This window comes from Cavia porcellus, unplaced genomic scaffold (assembly GCF_034190915.1).
Source record: "Cavia porcellus strain 051 isolate PalLab524CR breed Dunkin Hartley unplaced genomic scaffold, mCavPor4.1 scaffold_6, whole genome shotgun sequence".
NCBI lineage: Eukaryota > Metazoa > Chordata > Mammalia > Rodentia > Caviidae > Cavia > Cavia porcellus.
In genome coordinates this window covers 42,954,162-42,967,465 of record NW_026947489.1, presented here as the reverse complement: position 1 = coordinate 42,967,465, position 13,304 = coordinate 42,954,162, and the positions used below count along the sequence as shown (strand labels likewise).

General features: G+C 36.4%; 1 protein-coding gene across 2 annotated transcripts in view; it reads right to left on the bottom strand.

Moving 5' to 3' along the window:
• Positions 1 to 13,304, bottom strand: part of Nup205 (nucleoporin 205) — a 70,463-nt gene that overhangs the window by 43,499 nt on the left and 13,660 nt on the right. For both annotated transcript variants that reach the window (XM_063250547.1, XM_063250548.1), the window contains exons 9-15: positions 10,430 to 10,546; positions 10,114 to 10,251; positions 7,939 to 8,089; positions 6,726 to 6,931; positions 5,090 to 5,272; positions 3,437 to 3,487; positions 2,676 to 2,885 (exon numbers count right to left, since the gene is read on the bottom strand). In XM_063250547.1, coding sequence (XP_063106617.1) covers positions 2,676 to 2,885; positions 3,437 to 3,487; positions 5,090 to 5,272; positions 6,726 to 6,931; positions 7,939 to 8,089; positions 10,114 to 10,251; positions 10,430 to 10,546 — 1,056 coding nt within the window. The remainder of the gene's footprint in view (positions 1 to 2,675; positions 2,886 to 3,436; positions 3,488 to 5,089; positions 5,273 to 6,725; positions 6,932 to 7,938; positions 8,090 to 10,113; positions 10,252 to 10,429; positions 10,547 to 13,304) is intronic.

Below are 13,304 nucleotides of genomic sequence, written 5' to 3'. Positions count from 1 at the left end.
AAGATTCTATCTCAAAAAAGAAAAAGACTGTAAATGGTGGAACCATTTAGTGTCTGGCCTGTGAAATAGGAGGAAGTTGACAGAAGGGCTTGGAAAAAGGGAACCTGAGCACAGAGGAGCAGTATGAGTAGGGGGAGAGTTGGGTGGGGGGTTATACTTTGAGTACAGTAGGCAGGAAGTATTCAGTAAGAAATTAGCCGACTCCACAGAGGCTCAGAACTGGAGGCCCTCTTTTAAGAATCAAATCAAATCAAATAAATCCATAAAGTATAATGTCACTGTATACAGATCAGTTTTTTAAATTACTATTTTGAATCATCACTTCCACTGTGCATAATTATGTCAGAGTCCTGGTTTTATAGTGAGACTTTTGGTAGTTTATTATTATTATTTACTTCTTGTTTTTCAAAAATTTCAAGGAAGTTTGTTTATTTATTTATTTATTCATTCATTCATTTTTGGTCTTTTTTTTGAGAAAGTTTCAATATACAGTTCAGGCTGGTCTTGAGCTCATTTTGTCCCAGACTGGTCTTGAACTCATAACAATCCTCCTGCCTCAGCCTCCCACGTGCTGGGATTACAGGTATGAGGAAGTTTATTTAAATAAAAATGGTGTATCATAACACAATAATGGATTTCAGGATTGACAAAGACACACTGCCTCTAAGCATTCAATATTTTGTTTTGTTCTGGGCTTTTTATCCATTTCATTTTTTTGACATAGGGTCTTGCTATATAGCCCAGGATGGTCTCAAACTCATGACCATCATCCTGCCTCAGCCTCCTGAGTGCTGGTACTATAGGCATGTGCCACCATACCCAAATAACACCCAGTATTTATTGCTTATCTCAATTCCAAAGCCTGTTTTTATGAGAGGCCACTGTCCTAAAATATGGAAGTTAAACTCAAGAAGTTTCTCAAATAAAATGAAGTCTAAAAACCAAGGGAAAAATTTTTTTTTAGGATAAACATGTGAGTGTGGAACTGAAATCAAAGGCAGCCAGAGAAGATAGCAGAACTTGAAGTGTAGCAATAGCTGGGCAAAAAATTAGACATTTGGGAAGGTTATGGCTGACTAAAGATCTAAGCACTTAGGTCATGATCTTTTCAAGAAAAAGCAGAGAAGATGTTTTAAAAAAGTACAAAGTGTGTGCACATGTTGTCAAAGGGAGTGCAATGATCAACATTCCCTACTTATTCACACCACCAGGCATTGTCTGAAATGACTTTTATTAATGAGGCATAGTTGCTATTATTTTTATCAGATTAGGAAACTTATGTACTTCCAGAGCTTAAGTAAATTGTTTTCTCTCAGTATCTTTTTTTACAAGGGAAAAAAATTATAAAAGCAACTGATGAAAATTGAATGTTAGTTACTTGTGAAATAATCTGTGACTATTGACACAAGTAATGGAAATGATGCAGTCACTAAAGACTTTTCAAAGAATATTAGCATGAAGAATCTTCATCATGTCAAATGATAAAAAAGGAATACAAAGTAATAAAGCTATGCTATGCCAAGTATTAGTATACATACATATTAAGCAGACTAGAAGTAGTTATCCTTCTTTTGCCAGCAAGGCTATAGGTAATACAATGTCTTATTACTCTATGCTTTCCAAACTGCCCAAAACTAGCATAAACTAAGTTTTGGGGTTTTGTTTTTGTTTTGTTTTGTTTTTTGTCTTTTTGAGACAAGGTTTCACTATGCAGTTCAGGCTGGCCTTGAACTCACTTTGTAGCCCAAGCTGGCCTCGAATTCATAGCGATCCTCCTGCCTCAGCCTCCCGAGTGCTGGGACTACAGGCGTGAGCCACCACACATGGCTTGAAAGTTATTTTTATAATCACTGATACTACAATAATAAAAACCAAAATTCAAAACAGCAAACTATAAGAATAAAGCAGAAGTATTCCTGCAAGACTATAATACCCAAAGGTATTCTATGAGGTAATAAGTATTAAAGACTAATGTAAGTAACATCAGAACCTAAAGGGTCTCTTACGTAAGTTAGTGGTTATGAGCTTGGTTCTGGAATCAGAGTCCTAGATTCAAATCTTAGTCTTGGACCTAATTAGGCAAGCTCAACTTTGCTAAGCCTCCATCTGTAAAATGGGAATATTAACAATACCTGCCTCAAAGTAATACAGGAATTATATGCATCAAAATATATGAGCTTTGTAGTGTCTTACAATTAACACCAATATGGGCATGTCAGTGCTTCCTGAGCTGCATCTCTGGTAGCCACACCTATGGCTCATAATACTTCCTCTACACCAACATGTCACAACTTGGGAATGCCAACAGATAGAGTGCCATTCTCAACTTACTTCAGTTCCTAACCTAAATCACCCTAACAAGGGGCAGCAATGTGTTTCCAACAAAGGCATAACACTTTCAGTCCAATTTTAGTCAAAATTTGTTCAGTTAAGCATCTAAATGACTAAGAACTTTTATCAAATACATTACTGATCACTAAAATGTTGGTGCTTATTGTAATGTTCAAATTGATTTTTAATGTATGTAAATTAGTCCGATCACAGAATGCTCAGAATTAAGATTCTGATTTTTCACTCACTTTGAAAATTAAAATGAATTTATAGTCCTTTACACCATGGATAAAAGAAAAAGCAACAGTAAATGAATATGGAGAAAAAGTTTATCTGAAAATAACCTTTTCAGCTGCTCTCCTGTAAGCTCTTGTGCGGAATCGGAGAAACACAGAATCTCTTAGGAACTGCAAATAAGGGTCAAAGCCAGGGGGCCGTAGCCCAGCACCCAAATTGGAAGGAAAAGAGCTCTCCACCAGGGTACTAATAAGCTGGCAAAAGGCCCGAGTCAATGGGTATTCTTCACATCGTGATTCTATTTCATTTAGTTCAACCTTCAAAGAAAAAAAAATGTTAATATCAAACTATCAGCTATGACATGCAGAGCATTTTACAGACACTAACTTATTAATAGTGCTGTATCACACAAAGTCAGAACAGATTACCACTTTTCACTGAGACACAAAAGTATTATATCAATGCAGATGAGTCAGATGGAATAATTTCAAATTCCCACATATTAGCCCAACCTTGAATTAGAGAGAAATCTTAAACGTGTCTTTAAAAACGTCTGAGAACAGACAGAAAAATAATTGTCACATCAGGTTGATTCAAGTGACCTAATTAACTGGGTTCAAAATAAGACTGTGAGAGTTTGGATGACTGCCACTCAACATCCTTTTCCAATTCTGAAACATTAAATATTTTGGCTCCTTTCATTAAGAGTTTTATCTCCCTTTTAGCAATGATTAGAAAACTCTCCAAATGTAAACACACTAAATTTGAAAGTTACAGAAACTTAACAGAGTAACAATAATTTTTCAGGGTCTTTTCATGGGTACATGTATAAATGAATATAGCATTTAAAATGAAATAAAGACTTTACCTCGATACCAATAGCTTGCCTCTGGCTTGAAACTCTGACGGTCTGTAGTATCTATAAACAGTAAGAAATAGCTGTCAGGAACATCTGCATTTGTCAAAATGCAGCTACAATGTGACAGTCATACACCTCACTCACTATACCCACCCTTCTCACAAGAGCCAACAGAAATGACAGCTGAGGAGTCCCTGATCGCCTTTCAACAGCAATTCAAACAGTTTTCAATTTGGTATGATGTAAAAAACTTAGAATTTCTAAAAGCACACTAGTTCTTTTTTCAGTAAATTTTCTCTCAGATTTTCTAAAAATGACTCTTCAAAAGGATGGATGGATGAATTCTCACCATTACTCAAGACACCGCTTTGTTTATAACTAGTTTTATTTAAACCAACAAGTGAACTTCACCAACAACAGATTTCTAAAAGTGAAAAGTTCTGAGTTGAGATGTTCTGACCTATCCACCTTATATAACCAGGTTAGAGGCAACCAATTATACTTATTCACCACACTTCCATCTCCTCAAATGAATAGTGCACTGTTAGGTAGACTCCTACAAAAAACAAGAGCATTTGCTCTAAGGATCCAATTATGTTTCATTTCAGGGCTAAAAAAGCAATGTGCACGGACAGTGCTAAGTTCTGGTATATTCATGAATCAAAATGGGAAGTATCAGCACTAGTAGTCCAAAGTGGTTCAGCCTCTCAAAAACCAACTCCATTAACTGTTTTTTAAAGGTATAATTCATATCTCTGGGGCACATGTTAGAAAATAATCTACAAACTTTCCTTCTTTGAACTGGATGCTCCTGTGACTAACGTAGAATGACAGGCTCTCCCAATGCTGCACTGCTTATAAAACAGGCACAAAGTCCACCCGATCATTTTATGACAGCTACTTCTACAAAGTGTATTCTCATTTCCTTTTTCACTTCATCACACAGAAGTAACTACTCTTGATACAAAAATTCCAACAGCTTACCTTTATAAAGAAAAAATTTCATTTACAGCCCAAACAAGTAACCCATACATTGCCTTGCCAGGTCAGCATACACACATTCCCTAGGTTTGAAGTAGTCAAAGAACCCTATCACATGTCCACTTTCCATATTCTCCCATTCTCAAAGCTTTTGATCCTGTCATTGTGCCTTTATGACCAACAAGAGTCTTCTGACTGCTCTTAAAATTTCTGTGCAAACTTGGCAAATAGCTGGATCCACCCTTCAATGGGAAAACAATCCTTGTGATGACACCACAGCTTTATAGCTATTTCATTCCCGATTTGGACTAGACAGACACAGAAAAAAAGAAGCAGAAAAAAAAATAGACACTCCTCACATTTAATGAGCACAGATGACTTCTGAAAGCTTGCATCAGCCTTCTTTGCCTTAAAGGGTTGAGAAATTCTGTCCATTCAGAAATAATCTTACAGACATCGGAAAACACAACCATAAGAACCACTCAGTCTCCGGTAACCTAGTGAGGTGGTCAACTACCAGACAGAAATCCAGGCCAAATAGTTTTTGATGCTATGCTTGGTTCCCCAACCTTAACTTTGTAATTGGAAAGTTCATGGTGTATATAAGTCCTGATCAGTCAGATGCCCTGATATCTATGATTTGCAAAAGGAACATGCACAGGGGTGATCCAGTGAGTGTACCTGTGTATATTCCAGGGACTGCCACAGAGAAGCTGCAATTTCAGGGGACTTCCCAAAGGCAGCGAGTGTCTTCAGCAGCTCAGCTTTTAGAACAGGGGGTATGCTGCACTGCAGAAGGCCCAGAATCACCACAACAGGTGTCCACTGAGGATGTTCACAGAGTGCCAGACGAGCATTTTCACTCTGAAAATTGAACACAAGAACAAGACTTTCTGTTATTTTATTTTTGAGATGAGGTACCACTACATTTTCCAGGCTGACTGATTTCTAACTACTTTTTTTCTTTTTTTGGTGCCAGGGATCAAACTCATGACCTTGCGTTTGCCAAGCAGGCACTTATGCCACTAAGCTAAACCCCCGTCCCCAGATCTAATTTCCAGGCTCAAGTGATTCCCCTGTGTCAGCCTCCCACACAGCTGGGATTACAGGCACATCACATCGAATCTGGCTTTCCATTTTTTTGTGTTTTGTTTTGCTTTGTTTTGGTACCAGGGATCAAACTCATGATGTCACGCTTGCTAGGCAGGTGCTTAAGCCACTGAGCTAAATCCCTGACCCCTGGAAACGAGCAACAACCATTTAAGCTGCTAGCACTTACACTGAGCCCTCACAGGTTCAACACAAACTGAAACCAAGAGAAGCCTACCATTTATGCTTTAAAGTCTACCAAAGGATCAAACTACGTCAATAGTTTGGTCACTGTAAAGAAAGGAGACGAAACAGCCTTCAGAGAACTACTTTCTCAGACCCAAATATGGAAAATAATGCTACAGAGATCAGTGATCTACTAGGATCACATAAATGTTACCAAGGCTTTGAAAACCCTTTCTGGAACAGCAAATACATTACACTGTAACAGAACCTATGAATGAGTAGCTATCTTGCCTTTTCTGATGGAAAAAAATGAAGATACTGTATATGGAATCAAGTATAATTTTATTTAATTCAATAAGACTGACTTAAAATAAAAAGAAAAAAAACAGATGGAGCAACTTAATGGTGCTCTTGTGGACAACAGAAACAACTGAGATTTCTAAGTTTGGAAATCATGTAATGAAAGTAACATTTTTCCTAAAGATTAACTTGGCAGTAACAGGTAAAATGGTTTGGTATGAGGAGAAAAAAATTTCATACATAATTTTTCTTCTAATTAAAGCAATTCATTCTGGACACACATACGTACCCACATGCATAGGCCCATACACACACATACTAACTCCACACCTACACTAGAAAACCTTCTGGAAGGATGCACATCCAGTAACTGATTCTTTTTTTTTTTTTTTTTTTTTTTTTTCTCTTGAGACAGGGGCTCACTATGTTGCCCAGGCTGGCCTTGAACTCATGATGATCCTCCTGCCTCAGTGCTGGGATTACAGGATATGTCCCACCACACATGGCTAACGGATAATTTTTTCTTGACTCTGTGACTATATGTCTTTTAGGCTAAGGCCATTATTTTCCTATGAAGATGATGCTGGTAAGCAAGGATACCACAATTTACACCTTCCAGAGTTCAAGAAACCAGAGCTTAAAGAAATGTATCGCTCATGAAGTTTGAGTATTACAAGGCAATGCCTGGCCTCAAAATGCCATTGTGCTAGAACATAAATCATGCAATGGAAAGGTAGCCTACCCAAGTAATGATGATGGACGTGAGCTGCAGAAAGGCAATCAGGCCATCTTGCTCCTTCTGAGTGATGCCACGTGAAGGCAGGTGGCGGTACTGGACACTGTCTGCACTTGGGAGGTCCTTCCGAAGGTGCTCGTGGTACAGCATTAAGGAGTGAAAGAAGTGCTCCCAGGAAACCGGACTCCCACCTGCTCCCTGGATATTTTCAACTGTAAAGAAAGGCAGCACAGTATTGCTTTCCAGAAATAGACATTTGTTCACAAGCAAAAACAAATTTTGTTTGTCTTTGTCTTAGCACAAATGCAGACTTTGTCCTAGACAGGCTGTGCATTGTCTTGCCTAGGTAAGCAGTTTATTAAAGAGTGAATATCCCTGGGCAAGCAGAACTCTGCACTGTTTTCCTCAGAGCTAACAATGTCCATATAAATATAAACTACTTAGGATGTTAGCAACCCACTTCACAGCTTGAAGAGTTCTCTGTAACTACACAGGGCTGGTTTTCCCACTAGACAAGTCACAAATATTGAGCCTGAATTCCCAAAGAAAGAAACAGTGGTGATCTAGATATGTAAATTATTAGTCCACTGCATTCCCGGGACAGGGGCAAGTGCACAGAATACAAGGCAGACAAGCCCTGATAGCACAGTTCAAACACCAGCTCTGGAGCCCAGCACTGCTCCCCAGTGACCTGTCACCCAGGGTAAATTAGTTAACTTCTCTAAGCCTCAATTCTTCACGTGTAAAAAGGAAAGTAACAGCTACTTAACAAAGCATGCACTCATGCTTTTCCTTTTGCAGTGTTTTTGTTTTAACCAGACCTGTATCTGAAAATTACATGAGGAAACTGGGATAAAGTTAAGAAAAAATTTTGAAAACAAGAATCCATGAAGACAAATTAATCAAATGCATGTGGCAACAGTATATACTTTGCTTTGTATACTAGGCATGTTCTTGAAACTTTATGTATAAATATTAACTATGATTTGTTACATCCCTGTATTTTATGACAGGAATGGCAAAATTCTCCAATGTGTTAAGATTACAATCAAAGCATCACTATGCATAAAGAAATCAGTGTGTCTCTTCCCTTCTGTTATTGCAAAAGCAATTTTTACATCTGGTAGAATCCAACACAAATAACCAATGCTCTTTACTAAGGAAATATTAACCTTAAAAATGTAAAAAGAATCTTCAATGATGTACAGACTTTCCTTACCATGACTACTACCATTGACTTTGAGCAGGCTGAAGCAGTAGTGGGCACACTGAGGCCCATTAGCCAATCCCTGGAGCATTTTCAAGTAAGGAATATAAATAGTTGGAGGCAGCAGGTCACCCATTTGCCTCACAAATTTTGATAACACAACCTGAAATAAGACGAAAACATATAGTTTATATAAAGTGTATACTAGCTGGCATGGTAGCACACACCTATAATCCCAGCACTTGGGAAACCGAAGCAGGAGGATCACTGTGAGTTCAAGAGCAGCCTAACTGCATATTGAGACCCTGTCTTAAAAAAGGCAAAGTTACAGATATAGATAAATAAATATATCTATAAAAAGATATAGATGTAAATAAATCTATATAAAGGTAGATAAATAGAAATAAAACAAATATAATGTACCTTTACTATAAGGCAACATGGACTAGCTAATAAAGATTATATATAAACCAAAATTAAATGTTTTGATTTAACCTTGGCAGAAGACAAAATTAAGGGTATTCTATTTATGAAAAACTGTTTTTAAGTTGCTCAGCAGCAATTTTATGCAACTTCAGAATGCTTTTGTGATTAAAAAGTACATTTTTTGAAGCATGTCAAGATTACAACAGTTTTGTAATATGAGAAGCAACTGAAGAAACGTATCTGCCCAAAATTAACCAAAAAATTCAAAGGTAAACTTAGAACCCAGAGTCCCTAAATCTTAGCTGGATTAGTATGAAGACTTGTCAACCTGACATCATTTTCATGGTAACATTAATCTACTGTTTTTGGGCTCTCCAAAAACCGTGTTCCTATACTGGTATCTAGTCTATTTATTAGTGTTTTCTTTTTCTGTTTTATACTTTAAATCTGTTGTCAATAAATAAAAATATTGTTCATGCTCATTACTCAGAACATAAAACTGAAAATATCATAGTTTTCTGCAAAGTACTGTTAAATTTGTTAAGTAAAACAATGATTTTATAATGGAGAAAAATATCTTTAATTTTCAGAATTGTAATTATTTACCCACTGTAGAACCATGTTACTTATAATTTAAAATACTCTAACAAAAATAAAAAAATAAAATAGTAGCAGTAGCAGATGAAGCAACATGTTAATCTTAAAATGTGAAATTAAGATATTGGGTATTCATTATAATCATTCTGCCTTTTACATGTTTCAAATTTTTTAGAAAAAAAATTGCATGCATGCGTGAGTATATGTGTGTATGGTACCAGGGACTGAATCCACAGTCTTTGTATTTACTGTACTTAGAGACAGTCTCTCAAAGTTGCTAAGTTGCCCAGACTAGGCTCAAACATACTATCTACTTCAGCACATAGTGCTAGAATTACTGGTGTGTGACACCATGCCCAGTAATAGAAGAATAATTTATCCAGTAAAGATTTTCATATAACCCTCCCTGAAACATTTTTTAAATGAGAAAAAAATTATAACAAATCTAATATGGGGGATCATCTGCTCCTAGATTCTAGAAAAAAAAAGAAAGCATGCAACATGAAAACTTCTACACAAAAAACTCCCAAGACATGAATACTGACAGGCAGTCCATTGTATTTATTTTTGCACATCATAATCAGACAATACAGTATGGAAAATGGACACTTTCCAATATTATCCACAAGCTACTATAATGTAGTCATCAACTAAAACTTCTAAGCCTTTTCCTTTAATACTTGCACCTTTCCTATCTTCCCAATCTATTAGAAATTACCAACACTGGTTCTTATCAGACCTATAGAGGACAGACTAAAATACTAAAAACAATCTCAAATGAGTGTTATATAAACAGATTAGAAGCCTTTGAGCCTCTAACAACTCGATATACATCTAGTATGAATAAAGTGAACACAAAATATCCAAAACAATCAGAAACTAAATTTAGTGATTTCTTTTTTTTTTTTTTTTTTTTGTCTTTTTCATTGTTATCAGTACCAGGGATCGAACTCACGACCGCCTGCTTGTAAGCCAGGTGCTTATGTCCCTGAGCTAAACCCCCAGCCCCAAATTTAGTGATTTCAATTCAATTAAATACAGGGGGAAGTATAACTTTTTAAATGTTATATCAGTGGTCATTTGTGTTAACAGCAGTAACACCAACAGTAACACCCTGTACAATGACCATAACAGAATATAAAAACAGAAGGGCTAAGAACTCACCTGGCGCTGAGGGGGTCGCTGATGAGCCACTCCCAAGTAAGAACCCATCACAGTGGGAGTCTGCAGAGGCTCTGAGGGGCACCAGTACTCTAGGGCAAGCTCCAGGCGGAAAGGGTTTTTCTTGTATAGTTCACCCATCTGCAGAGAGTGGACGCAGATTGTGGGTGCATGCTTACAGACAAAACATCACCTTAAAAAGATACCTTCGTACTGAATTTCATTGTGGACTCAAAACTACTACAGCTGATGTTTCCCAAAGCTAAAGAAAGGTAATAGAAGGAAAAAAGATGACAGATTTTGTGACATAAAAGCTTACCAAGAGCATTAAGTGCTCCAGATCCCTCCTTAATGAGATGGGGGGTTCATTACCCATCTGCACACTCATGTGAATTATTCGGGCATCTTCATCTGCCCGATTCCTCAGCTGCTTCACCTGTTAAGTTTATTAAACATGGTCAGTATGTATATTTCTTATATATAGGCTTATAAAAATGAAATAAAAAATAGGCAAGTGTCTTAAATTACATACAATAATAACATTGTTTAAATACCTATTCCACTTTAGTGATGTAAAAAAGTATGTTAGGAATGTTACTGCACTATACTACCTACAATTTACAGCATCTTAAAACTTCAGAGAACAAACATGCGCCTAACCTCTCAATAGGGACGATTTTCTCAATAGGGATGTTCCTGACATTTTGGGCAGAACATGTCTTCACTACGATAGATTATCCTTAAGGCAGTAAACTTAGCATCTCTGGAAAGACCCACCACCAGTAACAATATTGCAGTAATTATAACTAACAAAACTAGCACCACCCATTCCTTACATGATGTGAAGAACATTGTAGCCCTGCTTGAGAACCATTCTTAGAATTCTTAGATTCTTAGAATCTAAACTAAATGTCAAAAAAAATAAGCCACTTCCTTTACAAAGAAATCACAGCCAGATAAATCCACAATTACAGTTACGAGATTTCTACCCTCCCCGCTCAATACTCACAAGAGTACACAGAAAATCAAGCAGGATATACACAGCCTGAACAACAGTACAAACAACCTAACCTAATTGATATTTATGGAGCAATCCACAGAACAGTAGCAGAATACCCATTCCTTTCAAATATACACAGAACATTTCCCAAGACAGGTCATATTCTGAGCCATAAAAGGAACCTCAACACAACTGAAATCCTATAAAGTATGTTCTCTAATCACAACACAATTAAACCACAAACAAGGCATAGGCAATCATTTGGAAATTAAACAACATTCTTCTATACAACTTACCTAGCAAAAATACTTCAGGGAAATTAGAAAATACATCAAACTGAAAATACATTAAAAAGAAAATACGACCTATCAAAATTTGCGTGGTACAGTCAAAGCAGTTACTAGAGGTAAATTCACAGCATTACACGCTTGTGTCAGAAAGAATGAGCTTCAAATCAATAACCTAAGTTTCTACCTTAAGAAACTAAGTTGATATGCAGAACATGCCTGTAATCTCAGCCACTTGGAAGGCTGAGGCAAGAGGATTGCACAGCCAGTCAACTTACTGAGACACCATCTCAAAATAAAAAGTACAAATAACTAGGTGTGGTCACACATGTCTGTAATTACAGCACTTGGAGACTGGCAGAAGGATCATCACAAACTTGAGGCCAGCCTGGGCTACATAGCTGAGTTCAAAGCTAACGTGAACCACATAGAGAGACCCTGTCTCAAAAAAATTTTAAAAAGCAAGAAAAATAAAATTAAATTAAAAAATAAAAATAGTTGGAGATGTACCTCACTGGTAAAGTGCCTCTGGGAAAACGGGCAAGGCACTGAAATATAGAAGGTAAATTAAGCTCAAAGCAAAAGGAAAAAAATAAGAGTACAAATTGGTAACCATAAAATGAAATACAAGAAAATCAATGTAGCCAAAAGTTGATTCAAAGGAAACACAAGATTATTAAACCCCTAGTCAAGTTAATTATGAAAGAGAAGATACATTGCACTAATATCAGGAGTTATAAAGGAAACATTACTATAGATGCTATAGAAACAAAAATTATAATACAGAAAAGTTAGGAATACCTCTGTCAATCAATTTAATAGTTTTAATGACATGGACATATTCACTGATAGACACAAACTACTAAAGTCTACTTAGTAAACTACTAAAGCCCATTTAAGAAAAGACAGAATTATCCTGGCACAATGGCATGTACCTACAACCCCCGCATTAAGGCAGTAGGATTTGCAAATTCACAGCCCATCTGGGCAGCAGGCAAGACTGCCCCAAAATAAAATAAAATAAGGTTGTAACTTAGTGTGCTGGTCCTGGGCTCACTAACCAATATTAAAACAAACAACAACAACAACAACAAAAAAAAAAAAACGGTAAGTTCTGTATATATTGAAGAAACTCCAGTATCTTGGAATTGCATAAACGAATTCATTGTTTACCTTATTCAAGTCATTTATGATTCTTCTATACAAATTCCTCTTATCATCCTTCCTCTTTCTATCTCCATTATCTTTCTATATTCAAAGTCTCATCTAGCCTATTCATTTGGGAAACATTTTAAACCTTAAACTTCCTTAGAGTTCATTTCCACAAACACATAATGAAAGGATTAGCCTTCCTCTAGTCCTGAAATTCTGTGATGCTTTCCTGTCAAGTCCTTCAAGGCTGCTGAATTCTCAAATTACTTGTTTGTACTTCTGGACTATTCTAGTCCTTGAGTGAGCCACTGTAATTTACTGTCTGTACCTCTTAACTATTCACTGTTGAAAGCTATATTTCTCTTTCTCTCTCTTTCTATATATATATATATAGAGATATTGCCTCTACAATTTGATTACAAGTTCTCTTCTTTGCTGGTAGGCAGTAAGTCTACTTATTTATCTTTTTTGGTGCTAAGAATTGAGCCCAGGGGCAATACCACTAGGCTTATTTGTTTTCTTCATAGTATCTAACATAGTACCTGGATCACAGGAGAAACTCAATAAACACTTGATTCATTAAGTAACAAGTATCTGATTCCTTGTTTTTGCCATTCTTGGTAGTTTTTCCACTTGCTTTATGTTTTTCAGAGGGTATGGTATCAGACCTGTGTAATATATTACAAATGTAAATCCTTCCTTTTAAATTTGTATACAAAAAAGTAGTTTTATGATATATATATTAAATAACAAAA